Source organism: Idiotropiscis lumnitzeri, chromosome 3, assembly GCF_059441095.1.
Source record: "Idiotropiscis lumnitzeri isolate Australia: NSW breed Sydney's pygmy pipehorse chromosome 3, RoL_Ilum_1.0, whole genome shotgun sequence".
Classification (NCBI taxonomy): domain Eukaryota; kingdom Metazoa; phylum Chordata; class Actinopteri; order Syngnathiformes; family Syngnathidae; genus Idiotropiscis; species Idiotropiscis lumnitzeri.
Window position 1 is genome coordinate 22374861 of NC_142393.1, and position 21095 is coordinate 22395955.

Here is a 21095-nt window from a genome sequence, read left to right on the forward strand (position 1 = left end):
CTGGAGTGTGTCAATGCTCCCGATGTCGTCGCTCACCTGCCCGTGCCCCTTCAAGCCACTTCAGCACCACAACTACTGTGTGTGTGTGAAACTTCTGGCTTAATAGACCCATTATTTCTTTACCTTCTCTTTTATTCCGTTTTTATATTGACATCTTACAACACACTCCTTTTTTTTCTCTGCTAAAAGCCTGTCACAAAGAATGCTTTTGTATGGTGAGAATTGTTCATTGGCATTCCCTTCACCACTAGAGGTCAGTGTCAACCAAAGACTGCGATCCTCCACGAGTCCTATACTCACACACACGCACACGCACACACAGCTGATTGGAGCGTCTGTTATGAAGTGGAAAAAATCCCCAGCCGCCAGGTGATCTTGACCAGACCAGAACCTCTTCAGTGGGGCAGCCAGGACATGAGCCCCCCACCCGGGAGGAGGCACTTCCTGCGTGAGTAAGGTTCTTTATTTATTATAACACATTTTTAACATGTGGTTATTTATTATTTTCATTGTTTATAATAATTTATTTTATTGTTCATTGGTCATCTGATGTCGGTCCAGTGTTGTTTCATTCATGAGGATCAAATTTAGACAATAATCCTGATCGTACTATCACAGCAGGTGGAGTGGGGGCAGGGCGACATTTCATCGTCAATTTAAAGTGCACTTTTTCATTTCAATAATTAAAATAAAAATAAACTAGAGGGTGAAATTTCAATATGAGTATGGTATATTGTACATCTTTAGTTTAAACAGGAACATGTGAAGGAAAATTGCTTAGACCGGGCAGATTCCCAGCTTATGAGCTTGTGGGGCAGCTGTGTGAATTGGAATCGCTTGCTGTCCCTGTTGCATCGGAAGCAGCTATCGCAGTACTGCAAAAACCTTTCACTGTTTCAATGTTAAAGCGGGACATTGGTGTGGCCGTCGGTGAGTGCAATGGACCTTTTCACCTTGACGTCACACATACTTCCGGGTGACAAAAGGACAAGTGATCTGACACTACTAGTAAGGAAAACCTTCAGGGAGAGTGACAGAGAAAACAGTGTGAATCTCTTGAATGATCTTAGTCTACTTCCCATCCATCGTCCTTGAAATGTTGAACGTGTTGTTTAAAAAGAAAATGTTAGGTGAGCCAAATGGTTTTGGAAGTGAGATGAAACTGGCTGTAACTTATATTTTGACTGATGAGTTGATAAGAAATTCAGACATGGCATCTTGCAGGCAAGGTGCTGGATTGAGGAGCATCACATCATGCATATTCTGGCAATCAAAAGCCTTTTGGGTGGGCGGTCTCAGTTATTCTCAGTTTTTGCAGGACAATAATCCCTCTTCTAACGTGAGGGTTTACGTTCCCGACCACCTTCACAAGATTTGAATTCTGCGATGTAGTATAGTACCCTATTACAACACTCCCGCGGCATATTTTTTTAGCATTTATGGAACTTAATTTTTCTGTAGGTTTTTATACACACTTTTAAAATAAGACAAACCCATTTAAACACAAAATACATTGAGAGCGCGCAAGAACACAAAAATCTTAAGCAGTGTACAAATCACTCTGTTTACAGCAAAGAAATTCTGTTCATTCCATACTAATTAATCATCTCACAATATATAATCATGCCCAAAGATGCACATTTTAAAATTAACCTCCAGCTGTTGCATAAAAAGCAGGATTGAACACGATTTGACACAATAATTTTCAGCAAAAACTTGGCTGAGCTGAAATACTTCTTGTTTTCAATCTTCTTCTTTCAAATGTAGTGCCAAACAAACCAGTATGTTGCCATCTAGTGGCCAACAGTGCCATCACACCTAAAATAAATGAGCAGCAGAACAAAATAGTTTCAAACGGTACCAAAAAATGTATGGAATTGAAACCAACAATCAAGGGAGGATTACTGTATTTCCTTTCAAATCTCGGATTGACTGATGAAGGTATCGATTGGTCTCAGGCACCACACACGGGCAGGATGAAGATAGTCAAGTGAGCTTCACAGAATCAGAATGACATTGGCAGTCATCCTCCTCTTGGATCTCTCAGTCCGAGTGTGGGCTTCCCACCAACATTTCCACCCCCACTCCATCAAGATCCCGGGCGACATCACCCTGGGTGGCCTGTTCCCCATCCATGCCCGCGGACCCCATGGCCTGCCTTGCGGCGAGCTGAAGAAGGAGAAGGGCATCCACCGCATGGAGGCCATGTTGTACGCGCTGGACCAGATCAACGGTGACCCCTCGCTGCTGCCCAACATCACACTGGGCGTCCGCATCCTGGACACGTGCTCCCGGGACACGTACGCCCTGGAGCAGTCGTTGACCTTCGTGCAGGCGCTCATCCAGAAGGACACATCCGACATCCGCTGCTCCGACGGGCGGCCGCCCGTTATCCGAAAGCCCGAGCGGGTGGTGGCGGTGATTGGCGCCTCGGCAAGCTCCGTTTCCATCATGGTGGCCAACATTCTGCGGCTCTTTGAGGTAAGCCGCATCGTCGTGCTGCTTTTCGTCCTCCACTTGTTGCAGCTGACAACCTGGGAAGATTGCCAGTAGGACTGTCTCTATCAAATATTAGAATCGATTATTCCATCGACTCACCGAATGACTTTGGTCAACACCGAATTTTAATCACCGATGTTCTTAAATACATTTTTGATAAATATTAAACGATGCAACAATTAGTTGATTATCAAAATCGTTATCTATTAATTTGATTTTCAATTAGTTATCAATGAATCGATTTATTTATTTCATTATTTTTACACACATTTGTTTTTAATTTATACACACACAAATGCATTATCAAACTGTACATGTTGGTTAACGGAAGCAATTTTGTGTGTGTGGGTGTGTGTGTGTGGCTTTCTATTTTTATGGGAAACCGCAGACCAACTGTCTGCACATGCTGGATTAATTTGGAAACAATTAGTGTCTGCCTCACTGCTGATTTTAATGTTTTTAATAACTCTGTGTGTGCGTGTGGGTGTGTGTGCATGCGCGCGCATGTGTGTATGCACGGGGGCCGGTCAAAGAGCATTGCAGTCAAAGTAGGCGGGACTGACACATAAGCAAACCGATGAAACTTAAAGGATGGCCTTAATAGGAAATAATACAACAATGATAACAGAATAACATGAACATGTCAACATTGTCACCATGGTAACCTTCTGCTCATCTCATTTTGCTGCCATGAAATGTTGCTTTTTATTAATCTGCCATCACACACACACACACACCCCGACAGACGCACACACACGCATACTGTGTCCTAATGTGATTGTTACTCCCTTGATTGAAGCGTGACACACATTTTGGCTGTTGCACAACTTTAATCCTTTTGACTGCCGTTTGTCCTTGTCTTTGTAGATATCATGTCTGTCCATTCACATACACAATGTAACCATCTGTCATTCAAACACACACACGCACACACACGCTGTGCATCCATTCCAAGGTTGTTACAGTTAACAAAAACTAACAAAACAATTTAAAGTAAAATTTGTATTTGAAACTCTTTAATAAAAATGAACAAACCTTCTCCAGAAACTGACAAACTGAATTAAAATAATAGTCAAAATGTAATATAAACTAATTATAATGACAAATCGTGCTCTATTCACATATATAATCTAAACATTTGTCTATTTGCTTGCATAATATAAATCATGAACACATACACACACACACACAATTTTAGCATTTTTCTTTCCAATCTGGATTGGTTGTTGATGCGTTCTGCCGGTCACTCAGATCCCTCAGGTGAGCTACGCGTCGACCGCTCCGGAACTGAGCGACAACAACCGCTATGACTTCTTCTCCCGAGTGGTCCCACCGGACTCGTACCAGGCGCAGGCCATGCTGGACATCGTCAAAGCTTTGGGCTGGAACTACGTGTCCACGTTGGCCTCCGAGGGAAACTATGGCGAGAGTGGAGTGGACGCCTTTGTGCAGATCTCAAGAGAGGCTGGTAAAATGGCGTCTCTCTTTGAAGCTTGTAGCTCCCTTCAACAGTGACACTGCCTGTCCATTCACATACGCACATCAGCTAAACATCTGGCTTTTCATTGACACACATGCAAAATTATAATTGTCTTATCTTATTACAACGTAATAGCCATCAACCATCTGTCCCAGGTGGTGTATGTATCGCCCAATCGGTGAAGATTCCCCGCGAGCCGACAGACGGCGAGTTTGACAAGATTGTCAATCGTTTAATGGAGACCAGCAACGCCAGGGGCGTCATCATCTTTGCCAACGAGGATGACATCAAGTAACTGCTTGCCGCCGAATCGGTCCTGTCCTCAGGGCTCCTAACCGGGCCCCTTTGTTTGTGACAGACAGGTCCTGGAGGCGGCCAAGCGTGCCAACCTGACAGGACACTTCCTGTTTGTGGGCTCTGATAGCTGGGGGGCGAAGAGCTCGCCCGTCATGGAGCTGGAGGACGTCGCCGAGGGGGCCGTCACCATACTGCCCAAACGGGCATCCATAGACCGTAAGAACATGCAGTTGGGGTGTGCGTGTGTGTGTGTGTGTGTGTTGTGTGTGTCTGTCCTCTGTGCGTGTGTTGTCTGTGCGTAGACTGTATACAGTGGTGCCTTGACATACGAGTTTAATTTGTTCCTTGACCATGTTCATAACTCAAAACATGTATATAAGTCGACCGAAATGAATGCTGCTTATGTGTATGTACTGCACTTGTGTGTGTGTGTGTGTGTGTGTGTGTGTGTTTTCCAGGCTTTGATCAGTACTTCATGTCTCGCTCTCTGGAGAACAACCGCAGAAATATTTGGTTCAATGAGTTCTGGGAAGACGACTTCCGCTGTAAACTCACTCGGCCAGGAGTGGAAGTGGATCCTGGCAAGAAAAAATGTACAGGTGCGCTCAAATCCCAGTGGATGTTGCATATATAAAAGTGAATTTATTGTTCGTGTTTGTTGAATATTATATGGGAAGAGGACCTGGGAAAAAAATAATCGCATGTTAAATCGCAATCCCTATATTGAGGGTTAGGAAAACAGCTCAGCATTTGTAGTGTGTAGTATGCCAACATTGTCCTATTAAGTGAGGATAAAGAAGAAACAAATTAAGAAAAAGAAAAATAGTTTACACCTAATAAGGTTTAATTATGCACTAGCAGAACCATTCCAATACCTTTTGTGTCTTTCGCTCTGCAGGCCAGGAGAGAATCGGCTGGGACTCTCCATATGAGCAGGAGGGCAAGGTCCAGTTTGTGATTGATGCCGTGTATGCCGTGGCCTACGCCCTACACAGCATGCAGCAACAGCTCTGTGGCGACCAATCCGACGGCGGTGTGTGCGGCGCCATGGACCCCGTGGAGGGACGCTCCTTGCTCAGCTACATCCGAGACGTCAACTTCAACGGTCAGATTACGGCATCTGCTTGGCCGTTTACATCCAATGAAACATATTCACGCAATGTGAACATCGGTCTCTCCATTCACACACACAGCAAAGTTGACGAGTTGCGAGGGTGGCCGCACGGTCACAAGGGGGTGCGTGTTTTTTCCCAAACAGGAAGTGCAGGCACCAGCGTCTTGTTCAACGAGAACGGAGACGCTCCCGGCCGTTACGACATCTTCCAGTTCCAGATGACCAATCACAGTCACCCTGGCTACCACGTCATTGGCCAGTGGACCAACAACCTGCGTCTCAACGTAAGGCCCCGATCCATCTCGAGCGTACGTGGCCTACCATGTGACCGTGTGAGATGCCAATATGTGTGTGTGTGTGTGTCAGCTGGAGGAGATGCAGTGGTCTGGAGGAGATAAGTCACTTCCAGACTCCATTTGCAGTTTCCCCTGTAAACCAGGAGAGAGGAAAAAGATGGTCAAGGGAGTCCCCTGTTGTTGGCACTGTGAGGTAAAACCCTGTCTGCATGTCACTGGCCCCCTCGGGCCGACCCCTCGTACCCCTAAAACAGAGGTATTCAATTAAAAGTCACAGAAAATTTCTTCCAATTAAAAGGTCCGACCCAAAGTCCGACTTCCCTTAATGTCTAGCGTATGTTTACATTTTTAGTTTCAATATTTAGTCATTTTCAACAGAGCGCACTTATATACTAAATATTTAGCAATGTTCCCATTAAACACCTTTGCCAGTCAAACAAATATAAGGCGTTTATTTCACATTCAAGAAAATGTGGCTCCAGGAACTTACGTTTGCCACTTTCAGAAAAAAAACAGTCAAATATCTCCTATATATATAATATATCAAGTGCTAAGCATTGAGTAAACATCTTTTACCTTTTTTTTATCAAATCAAAGAGTTATCAGCCTAAAAAAAACGGCTAATTATTCAAGTAAAACAGGTCAACATGTTCAGTACACAATCAATAAAAATGGCTGTCCTCATGAAAAAATAATTCAAAATGAGCTTTGACACCACCTTTTCTTTTGAATATTTTTTTTAACTTCTCTTAATGAGAAAAATGAGTTTGTGACTGCCCTGCCAGTGACTTAAATCTGGGTTGGAACGGAGTCAGGGCTATTGGGATTTGGTAGATTATTTCACACATCTGGGCTTTGTGTTTTCCTTTAAATAATGTTTGTGCAACCGCATTTAAGCACTCCTTCACAACTTCCCCATCACATGAACGTTTTTTTATGTTTCCCCAAAATCCATGATACTTTTACTGAATATTCGTTTGCATGCCGCTGGGATGTAAACGAAAACGTAAAAATCTGTTGTACTGCACTCGAAGTTCGATGTTTTTGCGTGCGCTCACCTCAAACTTCAGCGGATAACTGTGCACAAAAGGGCGGTGCTTTGTTTCGTAGTGGCGCTTCGCAATGTTGCGACGGTTTCGTAGCACATGATGCACACTGGTTTTGAATCGGCTGCAGCCAGAACGAAACTAAATTTCTCCGACCATTCATTTAAAACAAGACGCATCGACCTCGCTAACTTTTTAGCAAGGCATACTGTCAGCAGCCCTCTCTTCCGGTCTGCTGCGCAATTGGCAGTGGATCGTAAACAAAAGATTTGATTGGCTCAAATCAGTGACGCCTTTTCCGTATTTCCGAGAATTGCAGCGCCAACGTTTGCGAATGCGCTCTGAAAAAAATTCATCGTAGAGCGGTCATGGGTCCGGTCCGAACCATCGGATCGCGGTCCGCCATTTGGTGATGCCTGCTCTAAAATATCACTTTGCAAGGGACACCCAAAACGGCATGTTTGTTCAACCATTAACTGTATCGTGAAAGAGAGCGAGCCACTTCCAACACTTTACATTGGTCAATAATTTGTAAAAATAACACCCTCACTCATAGTATAGTAGGTTTCGGCACGACGCCTGCGATATAAGAGTGAGGTAACATTAAAATATCCAAAGAGATTGAAAAAGTGAAAAGTGTTGCAAGTTGCCATTGAGCAATGTATCAAAAGTGACATCATTTACTGAAAGACACTTAATAACATCTGCCATCAGGATTCATTCATGTCCGTGTCATGTCATGTTTATGACAGTCTTATGAACAAACTTTAAATAAAGTGTAACCGATACTTGAAAGTACTCTCACTTCCTTGTCCAATGTCTCCAGCTCTGTGATGGCTACCAGTACCAATTGGACCAGTTCACCTGTGAGACGTGTCCGTCGGACATGCGGCCGGTCCCGAACAGAACCGCCTGTCGCCCGACGCCTATCATAAAACTCGAATGGAACTCGCCCTGGGCCCTGGTGCCTGCGTCCCTTTCCATGCTCGGAATCCTGACGACCTGCACCGTCGTCGTCACCTTTGTCCGATTTAACGACACGCCCATTGTCAGAGCTTCTGGACGGGAGCTCAGCTACGTTTTACTGACAGGTTGGTGAGATAAAATCCATCCGTTTTCATCCATCGGAGGGGCCGCTTGCTGTCGAATGAAAATGACATCACAGCTGCTCAGAGGGCAAATTAGGACTCAGCTTCTGAAAATACATGGAAAATTAGAGGAAACATTCAACCTGCAAATAAAATCGGACTTACTAAAGCCAATGCATGACTTTGTGATGCGCTCACCTGTCCTCTCTCAGGGATCTTCTTGATCTACTTGATCACGTTCCTGATGATTGCCGAGCCCGGCGTGGTCGTGTGTGCATTCCGCCGCCTCTTGCTGGGCCTGGGCATGGCCATCACGTATTCTGCCATGTTGACCAAAACCAACCGCATCTATCGCATCTTCGAACAGGGCAAGCGCTCCGTGACGCCGCCCAAGTTCATCAGCCCCACCTCGCAACTGCTCATCACCTCCGTGCTGGTCTCGGTCCAGGTTAGAACGCCACTTCCTGTTTCTGCCGGCGTCGCATTTATTGTGCGGTTGTTGTTGCCAAGTGTCACTGGTGAATAAATGTTTTGCATAGCATCCGTTCGTTCACCTGCCTGGTTACAAACAGCTAGATTAGTCAATTAATTGGTTTGTTAGACTTTTTTGATTGACTTTGTTTATTTATTCAATTGAAGGTTCGCTGGTCAATCGAGAAGTTGGTTGGTCAATAATTTGGCTGTTAGTTGATTAGTCATTTGGTTGGTTGGTTTGGTAGATTGGTAAATAATTTGGTTGATGGATCAATGGATTGGACATTTGGTTCGTTAGTTGGTTGCTCAGTCAATTGATTAGTTAGTCGATTACTAGTCGATCGCGTTGCCGTCATTCAGTTTGGTGGATAAGCCTGACCAGGGTGACGGACAAGCTCCACAGAAATATGAAGTATGTGTGTGTGTGTGCGTGTGTGTCAGGTCTTTGGAGTGTTTGTGTGGTTCGCCGTGGTGCCGCCTCACACCATTGTTGACTACGAGGAGCTCCGTCCCCCAAACCCTGACTTGGCCAGAGGAATTCTCAAGTGTGACATGTCAGACCTGTCAATCATCTGCTGCCTCGCCTACAGTATTGTGCTCATGGTAAGAGGCCAACCAACACACAAACACACACACACCCCAACACACACACAGAGCAGAGCGACTGTGTGACCCGCTACATTTGTGTTGCTAGGTGACGTGCACCGTGTACGCCATAAAAAGCCGCGGAGTCCCTGAGACTTTTAACGAGGCAAAGCCCATCGGCTTCACCATGTACACCACCTGCATCGTCTGGCTGGCCTTCGTACCGATCTTCTTCGGGACAGCCCAATCCACAGAAAAGGTAAGAACTGACACCAGACAGCAACAAGAATGAGCTCACAATTGTGGGGCAGAAGCGCGAACGAGGCCTGACCGATATGGATTTTCTTTAGGCTGAGGTGGCTTTCTATATTTAGCAGAATAAAATTCTGATTACTGATTTATCGACTGCTTGATTAAAAATCCAAACAATTAATAAAATAACGTTTGGTCCATTAATGCTTATGATAATAAAAATATGGAGGCAGGACATTTGACTCTTTCACAAAACTTTGTCTTGCTGATGGATAAACTCACACAATGTTGTGTTACTAGTAACCTGTTAAAAAACGTAAGTAGTAATGTAATTCAAGTACCATAATACTGAAGTAATGTGACTTGAATACATTTCATTACATTTGGATTACTCAAATACCAAATATGTTAAAAAAAACAGTTGCGCTCGCATTTTCTGCATTTGCATGTTATGTGGAGAACAAATATTAAATTCTGCCTTATACATTGAATACAGTACTGTTGAGTGCACATTTTGATGAACGCACTGATTTGCCATGTTGACTTCCATGCACACCTCACTCGTATTTTTAAGATTCCAAGCTTTTAATTCATTGCACATGGGCCACGTCTTCTTCTGAGCACCCATTTTCTTCGGAGTAATAGTTAGAAAAAAAGTAATAGCAAAAGAGCTGCATCAAAAAAGAAAAAGCCAGTTCAAAACACACCAGATGTAAACATTTTCACTGCAAGGGAACCAACTGAAGCGTGTCCAGATGTTGTGAAGTCCGTTGTCGCCATCTAGTGGCAGAATGGAGGCCATGGATTAGAACTCGCTCAATTGTGACTTTTGAGATTCAGGTTTTCTTCTTCCTTGTAAGTGCTTTCTTCTTTTTAAATTTGTTTATTTTTGGTTAGTCTGAGGTCAGCAAAGCCGACGTTAATGGACTTTAGAACGAAGTGTTGAAGTCATCTAAGAACACCATCTGGTATTGTACAGATTAGAATTATAATATGATGCAGGATGTAATTATGGAATCAAGATTGTTTCTGAAGTTGTTGGTTCTTTAATCAGAGACAGACCATTACTAATAATCTGTCTGTGAGAAAAGAAACAACAACTTCAAATATAAATAAGACTCAGAATTAACTTGATTCAAGATTGTTTCTAGTCCAAAACTGGTAATCAGATGAATGCTGATTTTAGACTTGTTTACTAGGCCATGGTGCATACTTTAAATGAAAAAAATTTCCTATCCCACATCAAACAAAAATGTCACAAATGTATTAAAAGACTTTTATTCGATAAGATAAGATCACCTTTAATAGATCATTTCTGACGTAATATGTATATGTATTGAAAAAGTCTCTCTCTAGTGGTACATCAGAGAATCTCACCACGTACAGTTCAGATGAGTTCAACTTTACATTTGCAGTTAAACTATAAATTTTTTAGAAAAATTGTGTTTCTTGTAAAAAGAAAAAAAATAGCAGAATATTGTCATCTAGATTCCAGTCTGGCCTTCAAAGACTGTGTCCTCCCTGCAGATGTTCATCCAGACGGCGACTTTGACCGTGTCCATGACTCTCAGTGCGTCCGTCTCCCTCGGGATGCTTTACATTCCCAAAGCGTACGTCATCCTCTTCCAGCCAGAGCAGAACATCCAGAAGAGGAAGAGGAGCTTCAAGGTAAGAAGGCGGTGATGTTCACATGTGATCACGTCGTCTCCAATCCTGACGCTTGTTGTCCGGCAGGGTGTCGTCCAGGCTACTCAGCTGTCTCACAAATCTATCGAGCAGAATCAGAACGGAAAGAGCAAGTTTGAGCCTGACAGAACGCAGTAAATTCAGGGCACGTTGAGGGATGAAGGTACAATCAACACTCACGTTGAAGCATAAATGTTTTAAAAACATTCGTGCTTCAGTCAAAAGGTAGAAAAATGGTGTGGTGTGTTTTCTTTACAGGGCATTCTCTGACCAATCCTCGCTGTTGTCGTGGCGATCATGTGATCACTCATCTTCAAATGGTTCCATTTCAAATAGGTTGACTGATAAATGAAGCTATCATTCAACAATGTGTTCAGGTTTCTTTCAGCATGATTTGTGCAAGCGTCTTTTGATGGAATCATAACGGAAAGGTGTTATCATGTGACAGGCTGGCCACCAATCCAGTGTGTACTCTGCCTACTGAGCAAAGATGGCTAGGATAGGCTCCAGCACCCCCGCCACCCTCGTGAGGAGAAGCGGATCAGATGATAGATGAATAAATGGCCATCAAGAAAAATAAACCAATTGAGAACACGATGGATGAGAATGCGTTAGCCAATGTCTCCCCCTGCAGGAAGGAATGAGAACAACTCAAGGTCCTCCGGGCATGGGATCATTCGTCCATGTGTGAGAGCCTGTGTGCAGTTTTCAAATGACAAGTCAAGTACGCTAGTGTATCAATTTGAAATAAGTGTTTTGGTTACCAAAAGATGCTTGCAATCACTCAACAAACGAGCCTCAACAAGACACCTGCATCACACATTTATTTATTTGTCATGGTGTTCCCTACTCATTGTGTCTCCATTGCATCTGACATCATTTGTGAAATATGATCCAGTCCTATCGGGTAAGCAGCATTTTAAGTGTCAAGGATGCTCGCTGCGCTTAATGATTAATCAAGTGGATGACATCACTGAGAAAGCCAGATACTCCCGCCCACTTTTACGATCTCAGTCAGGGTTGGGTGTCACAGCTTGTCCCTCACTCATGCATGCAGAGGGTGATTCAGCGGAGCCGTGACCCGGGACATCCACCTGAGGGCCGACGCAGCCACAGCAAAGGCGATGACAATTTTTCGGCAGGTAGATGAAATGGCATGCTGGCCATAAAGTTAGGACAAGGGTGGAAGGGGCCACAATTTTTCATCATTACTGCCCTCGAGGGCCACATATGAACACGCGCTTTCTAACCTTACTCGGATGTATGAAAAAAATGTCTTTAAATATGAGCGAGATACATGTCATTACTATACAGGTTGGGCCACGTTGTTACCACTTTTTAATCATACGCATGTTTTTAAAATGAGAACGTATTCAAAAATGTACTGCAACAGCGCACAGATCATTGAGGCCCTGAAGACTACGTCGGTCAGGAATTTTGGAGAATCCCTCTTGAGATGTGTGGCAATGTCCAATAGCCCCGGGCATTCACCCGACTAGGGGGGGCAGCCACACAATGTTGAATAATAATAATAAACATTTATGTAATACTTTACATTTTATTTTATCAAGTTATAACAGTATTGTATAATGGAGTCATGTCATAAGCACTTGATAGCGATTTGGGAGTACGTAATGTGAAAATGATTCTGATGGAAGACCACCTCAGAGCTAAACGGCAGAGGAAAGGCCACAGGCGGGCGGTTGCCTGGCAACAACATCCAGCATGAATCACTTTCAATCCGTCTCGCCAGAGGCGCCCGGGCACCGAGTTCAGACATGCGCTTCCGTTGAATGAGCATCATTAGCGTTCTTCACTTTACTTCCCGGTCAACATTTGCCACCATTTTGAGAGTTTTTTTTCTAACCTTTGGTTTTAAAAATCCAACCCCCGAGTCCACTTTCACTTGGAAACATACCATTGGGCAGTCTGTCTGGCATGGGTAGACCCAACAAAAAAGTCTTAATAAGTTATATCCGAAAAGACTGTCATTTTGTCAGATTGTCAAATTAAACCACGGACTAGATAGATGGGTGAGTGTAAATTATTATGAGGAGACCCACCAAAAAGTCTGAATGTGCCATGCCTGGTAACGAACAGGTCAGCCCATTTTGATTCGAAGCAATCATTTGAGGGTTCTATCTGGAGGGGCCCTTTAAAGACAAGCCTTTCCAAGAGATTCTTAAACACTATTGTTCAAAACTACATTATCCACATGAATCATGACAATTTGTGAATAAATGACACCCAACTGCCTATAAATGCATCAAAATGGGGGGGGGGGGTCACATTTTTTTCTGAAATGAATGGACTCCCCTCACTTTAATATACCAACAGGTAATAGCAATATTTTGATATTAGCCAAATGGTGTGTTTTTATCAAATACCAAGACCGGAAAAAAAATAACAAGCCGAGCTCCAAAAGGGGGCATGCCAATTCGTCTTAATGTAATCCCCCCAAAAAGCCTTTCAATCACAACAGTCTTTTATGGGAGTATATTTTAGTACTATTTTTTTACACACATACCTGTTATAAAAGTGTCAAATGTAAAGCCCGAGTAAATGTCCCTTTAAGTAGTTGAATCAATACTTCTATTTGTACGCTTTATTGATTTGTTTCATTTATTTATTAAGACATGTACTCCTACCACAGTGTGAGTATTTTACCACCTCCTTGTGTGTTTTGTTGATGAGAAAAGGCTGCCCGTGCGATCGCGTGTGCGCATGCGCCGTGCATCCTCATCCTCCTCATCCTCAGTCTTGCGGCTCGGACTTCCTTTGGCGCAAACGCGTCATAAACCAGAACCGCAGCGGCACAATAACATTGGCAAGGATATCTCGAGCGGGGTGGGGGGGGCATCTGCATGCTACGACAGCAGACGGGCTGGGGGGGCTTCAATGATGAAGGTAAGCGTCTCCATCGTGCTTGTTTTCTTCCTCAATGGAAGACCTCACAATGGTGCAGCACAAATTTAATTTGTGTATGATGAGGGTAAAAGTCGTGAGAGTGTGTGTGTGTGTGTGTGGGGGGGGGGGTTCTTCGAAGTCTAAATAATGAACGAACGGATGTGCGCGATGAAGCACGTGACCCGACGCGCTTTCAATGGAAGGACAAGATGAATGGAGGACGTGTTTTTCTCCCAAGGAGCATTGGAAAGATTACTGTGCAGTTACGGGAACTACTTATAAATATTGCTTGAAAACGTGATGCTTCTTTTTTTTATGTTATTAATTAATCCAAAATCTGATTTATTTCACTCGTTTTTACGTTTTAATTTTTATTTAATCTATGTTTGTCGTCACTGTTTGAGGATCATTTCTAAATTGCAAGATAATTTAGCCACACACATTTTTGAGAAACAGAGCATTTATTCATGGGGGTAGCTCTACATTTTTTAAGAAAAACAGGTGATTTTATTCATCCAGCTCAACCAACAACAATTCACATTTTGAGACCTTTCATTTGTCAAATCTTTGCTTTGTTTACTTACACAATTACCCAGGCACCTGATAAACACATCTGAATTAATCCTTTCTAATTAAATGAAAAGAAACATAAACATAAAGAAAATTGCACTGTATTTGAGGACTAATTGTATTTTAGTTTTACTGAAATTACAGTTACTGGAATGTAAATCAATTTTAGTTAGTTTTTGCTTTAGATGACATGCTATTATGTGTTATGTGTGTCTGGTTAGCTGATCAAAACAAACTTAGCTCTGATTATCTTTAACTGTAACATATACAATAAAATGCGGGTGTACTATATTTATTCTAAGAGCCCTCCATCACCATTAGTACCCCTGGTTAAGATGGGCTCGTTAGCTTCTAGCAAATTTTTTTTTATTTTTTTATAGGACAATTCTTTTTAAATGAGAAAAATCCATCCTTTAATTCAAGTGCATTTATTCAATGGGAAAACCCTCATTAAGAAAAAAATAATTTACATCAAACTATGCATTCTATAATTATTAGCACCCCAGATATTAATACTGTGCACTCACTTCTTTAGTCCTTGCCACAGGTTTTAAATGGAACTCACTAAAAAATACACATCAGTACAATTTGCAGTATGAGAATATTTTTCTGCAATAAAATGCAATTAGTTTTAAGGTTTTCAACACCACTTAAACAGAGCTAGCTCTAATTATTATTATTCTGTTTGCTTCTAACCCTTTCAGCCCCGCTAAGCAATGTCCCAGATTTCTCAAGAGACTGCTTTCTGCGATTGAGACCACTGTCCAGTTTTCCCGTGTAGAAATCAATTGGCAGTCAGCCAGCATGTCTCAGCCGTCCAGCAGAAAATGGCTGCCCCGGAGCGATTGCTTGCAATGGGCCCTGTCCTTGGCCATGTGCCTGGGCCTCCTGTGGCCTGCAGGAGGGGCGTCGGTGGCGCCCTGCATCTGCGCCTCCAACATCCTGAGCTGCTCCAAGATGAACCTGAGCAGCGTACCGACGGGGCTGCCGCTCTACACCGCCATCCTGGATCTCAGCTACAATGACATTGCGAAGCTGAAGTCGGACTGGACCCCAGTGAAGCTCCCGAAACTTCGCAACCTGCTACTGAGCCACAACAGTTTGCTTTTCCTGTCTTCAGAGGCCTTCGTAAACGTGAAGCATCTGCGCTATCTGGACCTGTCCTCCAATAGCCTGCAGCAGCTGGATGAGTTTGTCTTTGAGCCGCTGGTTAACCTGGAAGTTCTCCTGTTGTACAACAACAAAATCACCCGGCTCGACCACTCGGCTTTCATCACCACGCTCAACATCCAGAAGCTCTACCTGAGCCACAACCAAATCTCCCGATTCCCCGTGGAGCTCATCAGAGAGAAGTCCCGTCTGGAGAAGCTCAGTCTGCTGGATGTGTCGTCCAACAAGATTATAAAGCTTCCTCTGGACGAAATGCAAATGTTGCCCGCCTGGTTAAAAAATGGCCTCTATTTCCACAACAACCCGCTGCCTTGTCACTGTGACCTCTACACACTGGTCGCCCACTGGGACCTCCGCAAGCTCAACTCCGTCGTGGACTTCAGAGACGATTTCACTTGCGTCCTGCCGGGCCCACAGAAGATTCAGGTGGACGTGTTTGACCTGAGCGGCGACAGCATGAACTGTAGTACCTTCAAGGAGGCGGAAGAGGAAGCCTTTCTGGAGCAAACACTCATCCTGGGCTGCGACACGAAGCATCGGAACATGCTGAAGACCTGGACGCTCCCCGGTCCTTCTGAGCTGATTCCAGACGGTAACCAGACGGCCAAAGCCATGCCGGACGGCAGCCTACGAGTCAGTCCAGTCCGGTCAGAGGACTCTGGAACCTACACCTGCTTCGCCACCAGCGAGGCCTTCAACGAGACGATCTATGTGGTGCTGAAGGTCCACAACTTCACCATGCACGGCAGCGGCGACACCCTCAACACAGCGTACACCACCTTGGTGGGTTGCCTGGCCAGCGTGGTCCTGGTTCTGGTCTACCTCTACCTGACGCCATGCCGCTGCGTCTGCTGCCCCGGCAAGGGCAAAGCCCGGGGTGATGACAGCATCCGCTCGTCCGTGCTCAGCGTGACGCCCACACATGGGGGGGACGCCTCGGCGCTCAACAAACACGTGGGCTTCACAGACGCCAAGGAAGCGCGGGGCCAGAACGGCAAGCTGAACCCCAACGGAGACCAGGATGACGAGGAGTTGGACGCGGAGGCTCGCGCGCTGATGAAAGGAACCAGGAAGAAGTCCGTAGCGGAGTCCATCAGCTCCGTCTTCTCGGACACTCCCATGATGGTTTGAGAAGGGACAGCGAGGAGGACGCGGAGGAACAACAAGCAGGACTGTTTTTTTTTCCAGCATTCTAATGTGTAGCACTTAATGATTGACATACTGTGAAGGACGAAGGAGTGGAAGTCTCAGGATGTGGTCAAGACGACTGGACTTTTCGGTAGTTGCAACTGGAGACAACTGGACTCTGCTGGGTCGTTGACCGAGCAGAGTCCAGTTGCCGCAGTTTAATGTTTGCAGATGACCATGACCTGGATGCCTGAGGATCTACACAGACACTCAGGTTAGAATGTGAGAGATTATATTACACCATTCGCAATTGCTTCTCGCCTACAACATGCAGTAGCATAAGTACAGTGTTCCCCTCAAGCCCTGCCACATATAACAAAAATCATCAAAATGAAAGTTATTCACCAAACGCAAAAACTCGGCACTCGAGTTAAGTGGGAACAACAGGACAGTTGCTGATGCGCTTTTCGCTGCTTATTGAACATAACAAATAGTACAAAATGAGAACACTCACAAGGAGCATTAAGCTGACACTAACACTGAACTAAACGCAGAGTAAATGACTAACTGGAGGAGGTCAACGCAGGTCAACACTTGAATTCGACAATGTGTGACTTTGGGCTTAGTTACACATTATAAAACCAGTTTGTTTATATTTGCTTTGAATATGTTTTTGAGGTGTGCATCGCTTCCATTAGAAGACAAATCAATACATATCTCAATACATGGTGTGCGATATGATCCAAGGACGGTACATTTTGCACTCGCATCTTTTAAATTCAAACCGATTTTGCATTTTCCAATTATCGTTTACACACCCAGTATGTTTATTAAACCGATTTCGGGGGGCTGGAATGGATTAGTGATATTTTATCTCATTCCAATGGGGATCATTGACTTGATACATGAGTGAAGTGATTGACAAGCTTTATCATGGAATGAATTAAACTCCGAATGCAAGGTACCACTGTAATTGCCTGCAGATGTCACGAGATGCCGACAAAGCACTACAGTGGAGAAAGCTCCTTCTTATATCAAAATATTTTCTTTGCACCAAGTTACCATGAGAGGCCGCAAAAACTCAACATGAAGCTCCTCAACGTACTTCAACATAGTTCCATGGTATAAAGATGCTGCCAGATAGAAGCAAACAATACTTAATTAGACAGAGATTTAGCCTGAACACAAAAACTGCAAATAGAGGCTTGGTTCCCCCAAAATCCGCGAAGCTGTGAAATTGCAAGTAGCAAATTGTGAATACGTGGGGGAACACTGTACGTTTAATCCAGTATTGGGGACAGATTGGCTGCCGCCACCTTGAGTCATCATAGGAGATGCAAGAATAGGTGAGAAGGCTGGATTTGCATTGCACACCAATTCTCATGTCATCCTCTCAAGTGACCGCTTGAATATGCGCCATGGCAGCCTTGAGGGGGGAAAAAAACGGAAATCGGATAGCCTCAGACCGGGAATCTGATACATGTGGTATATGCCACATCAATGCAAGCTTTATGACATCACTTTACATACATTGTTGACATACTACAAACCTGTGTCTGTTGAAAAACACCCACTGCAAAATTTAAGGAATTAAAAATGATGTAAATATTCTACATTAGAGAAGTACAGTATAGGAACATTAAATATAATATGAATATTGTATGCTACATTTAAGGTGTATGGAACATCAAATATGGTTTAAATATCTACATTTGCAGTTTGTAGAAGATTGAATATGATGCAAATACAGTGGTGCCTTGAGATATGAGTGAGACAAGTTACATGGTTTTCTTTTTAGAGCTGAGCCATCGTTTGTAGTGCACTACAAACAGACAACGTTGCCTTCCGCTAGCTTAATGCTAACCCAATGCATAAGTTCATAATTGGGCTGATGAATACCCAGTACATTCAGCAAATAATATTAGACCAGAAATGTTGCTTCAAAATATGTAGGCAGGCAATATAGCATGACCCACGAGCATGTTTTCATTATCAACTGTTAAAAACCGCGAAAATTACTTTATTCTACTGCCACCTGGTGGCCAAGTCGCGCACACTAGAAGCGCAGCAATTAATTATGACGTGCAATCTGCAATTATTATGTTTAAATAGTAAATATAGTGTGCAATATTCCTTAATTCCATGATACACATTTTTGTTGGGTTGTTTGCGAGGCTGGAAAAGGTGAATAGCTCGACATTCCGTTCAATGTGAAAAGAAGATTTGAAATTAATGTTTAAATAGAATGACTATCTCAAGGTGCCACGGTATGCTACATTAGAGATGTGTCAATGACAAAATGAGGGAAAAAAATAGTATAAAGTGGAAATTCTCGTCATTCAAATCAGTGGCGGAGAAGACGCAGCACAGGCCAACCAAATGCTATTATGTAATGTTTGTATTATTTCTGTATTATCACTTACTTCCGTGCTGTCACTGCCTGGCGTTGATGCTTGTATTGTTATTATTAAGTGCGATTTGTGTGTTGTTTTTTGTGGATGTACAAACAATCATATGGAATATGGGCATTAAAGTGAGAATTGGGCCACTGGACCTGCAATGTAAATCTAGACTAAGTGGATCCATCAGACATTTTTCAGAGAAAAGTGTAGCATCAATATAAGGTGATGGCTGGCCAAAACAGAGCTGAGCAGCATATCCTTTTGTAGTCATGCATAGAGTCATTGTTCATACATTTTACTCTGTATAACTACGCTTTGTAAGCCTTATGTGACTAAAACAAGACATAACCTCCAGCAAATAAATATTGAATACAGGGAAGCGCTTTTCCTGACTTGTGATGTGAATGTATTTCGCACCGATGCTTCTGAACGGAAATCATCATTCATGATATTGAAGCAACAAGGATTCAGGAAATGTTCACCGAGTTGACGCACTTTAACAAACACAACTTTTGCATTCAATTTAATGAAAGTAAAACATTTCAAATGGACAAAAACACTTTGCATCTGGAAATCAACTCATGGTACAAGAAGTTGATGAGCGGAGTGCGGTTTGAAAAAGTGGAGGAACATAAAAAGTGGGAATGGAAACAACAAAAAATTATATTGATTATTGAATATTGTTGACTCTCAACGCTTTAATTAGCTTTGTGGAATAAGGGTTAGTATGTCTGTCTTGCAGAAGTTTGAATCTGGGCTTGGGCCCTCCGGTGTGGGGTTTGAAAGTCGTCCTCCTGACATTTGTTGTCATCCAGTCCCTTCTTTGTATCATAAGCAGTAAGGGGGAAAAAAAATATACACACCCGTGTTCAAATGCCAGGTTCTTGCGCCGTGAAAAATAAAAACAAACTGAATAATTTCAAACCTTCCCACCTTAAATGTGATAACTCGTAGAGCTAAAAAAAATGCAGACATTTTTCAAGATGAATCTTTAATCATTCCGCTTCATCTCCACCTTTTGGAGGTTTTGACCTAACACTGACTGATATTAAGAACTTTTTATAATTCCTCCTCACCTTAACAAAGGCCTCAAACAATCCTGAAGCTTTGGTCTCTTGGCAGCCTTCCTGACCATTTTGATTTTCAGCTTTTCACCAATTTTGGAGGTAAGTCCAATTCTGGATGATGACACTGTTGTGTTGTCATTGTTTTTTTTCTGAACTAGATGATAATTGTCTTCACAGTGTTGCATGGTATAGTTAATATTTATAGGCTTGTGCTACCGACTCCAAAAATGATGAGAAAAGCCTACTAGAACATCAGAATTTTACATGGGTTTAATCATAGGCACTTTAAGTGGTGACGGGTGTATGCTGGCTCTCGTTTAACAAGAGTTTGGAAGCGACTGGTTCATTCTGAACACAGCCACAGTTGTTTATATTTACTTTCCATTTTGAAAAGATCACATTTTATAATTAGTCCCTAAACAGACTTTCGATGCTGATCTAAAACTGTCTTTTTTTCTACCACATCAACTTTTTTAGATATTTTAATTTTTAAAGTTTGACCTATAAAAACTTGCACAATACCATGCACTGTAATTGTTATATTTGAGGAAAGAAATTCCACCTGTTTCAGAACTTAATCCTTCATTCATAAATATTACTAAATACTGTATATGACTATATCACATATCTAAAAAAAAAATCGAGAAATGTTTACTTGCATCTCTAAAAAAAAAAATAAAATAAAATAAAATAAATAAGTTGGCCGCTGTTTTCAGGGTGTGTAGACTTTTTATATGCACTCTCTTTGGTCTGACATTGGTTGTCAACCAATCCAGACGTTCTACTATCCTCATTTCCCTTATGAGTGGTCACTGAATAGTGGCATTTGGTAAAGTGTCGTAGTGTTGTTGTTATAGCGTGACTCATGAGGAAAAAAAACATTATGGGATGTCATTGATGACTCACACGTGTCACGGCTCAGTTCCATTTTGTCCGTGTCGAGTCCGAGAGCATCGATGATATACTCGGATGGTGTATTTGATGCTCCAAATATCCATTTGTACTTGTTTAGCGCTCCAGGGGCTCATCCAGCC

At 43.0% G+C, this 21095-nt stretch overlaps 2 protein-coding genes and 1 long non-coding RNA gene across 5 annotated transcripts; 2 read left to right on the forward strand and 1 right to left on the reverse strand.

The window, feature by feature from the left end:
- Nucleotides 1-321: 321 nt before the first annotated feature.
- LOC148340416 (metabotropic glutamate receptor 6-like) lies at nt 322-12388 on the forward strand. 3 transcript variants are annotated; one of them, XM_088291718.1, is made up of 16 exons: nt 369-448; nt 1959-2481; nt 3751-3967; nt 4135-4270; nt 4338-4492; nt 4735-4875; nt 5175-5381; nt 5535-5674; nt 5757-5879; nt 7559-7823; nt 8033-8268; nt 8736-8897; nt 8989-9138; nt 10659-10799; nt 10866-10980; nt 11076-12388. In XM_088291718.1, the coding sequence occupies exons 2-15, from the start codon at nt 2011-2013 to the stop codon at nt 10953-10955; spliced, it is 2634 nt and encodes an 877-aa protein (XP_088147844.1). In that variant the 5' UTR covers nt 369-448; nt 1959-2010; the 3' UTR covers nt 10956-10980; nt 11076-12388. The 3 variants fall into 3 exon arrangements, with proteins under 3 accessions (XP_088147843.1, XP_088147844.1, XP_088147842.1); XM_088291717.1 differs by having other exon boundaries at nt 322-452; nt 5175-5674; XM_088291716.1 differs by having other exon boundaries at nt 5175-5674.
- LOC148340417 (uncharacterized) lies at nt 4522-6907 on the reverse strand. Its single transcript, XR_015842589.1, has 3 exons — nt 6745-6907; nt 5152-5818; nt 4522-4958 (listed from the first exon to the last, which is right to left on the reverse strand). It is a non-coding gene; the product is annotated as an uncharacterized LOC148340417 (long non-coding RNA).
- Nucleotides 12389-13536: 1148 nt separating the features above from the next.
- amigo1 (adhesion molecule with Ig like domain 1) lies at nt 13537-19386 on the forward strand. Its single transcript, XM_088291683.1, has 2 exons — nt 13537-13724; nt 14999-19386. Exon 2 carries the CDS (start codon nt 15099-15101, stop codon nt 16593-16595), a length of 1497 nt encoding a protein of 498 aa, XP_088147809.1. The 5' UTR covers nt 13537-13724; nt 14999-15098; the 3' UTR covers nt 16596-19386.
- Nucleotides 19387-21095: the final 1709 nt, after the last annotated feature.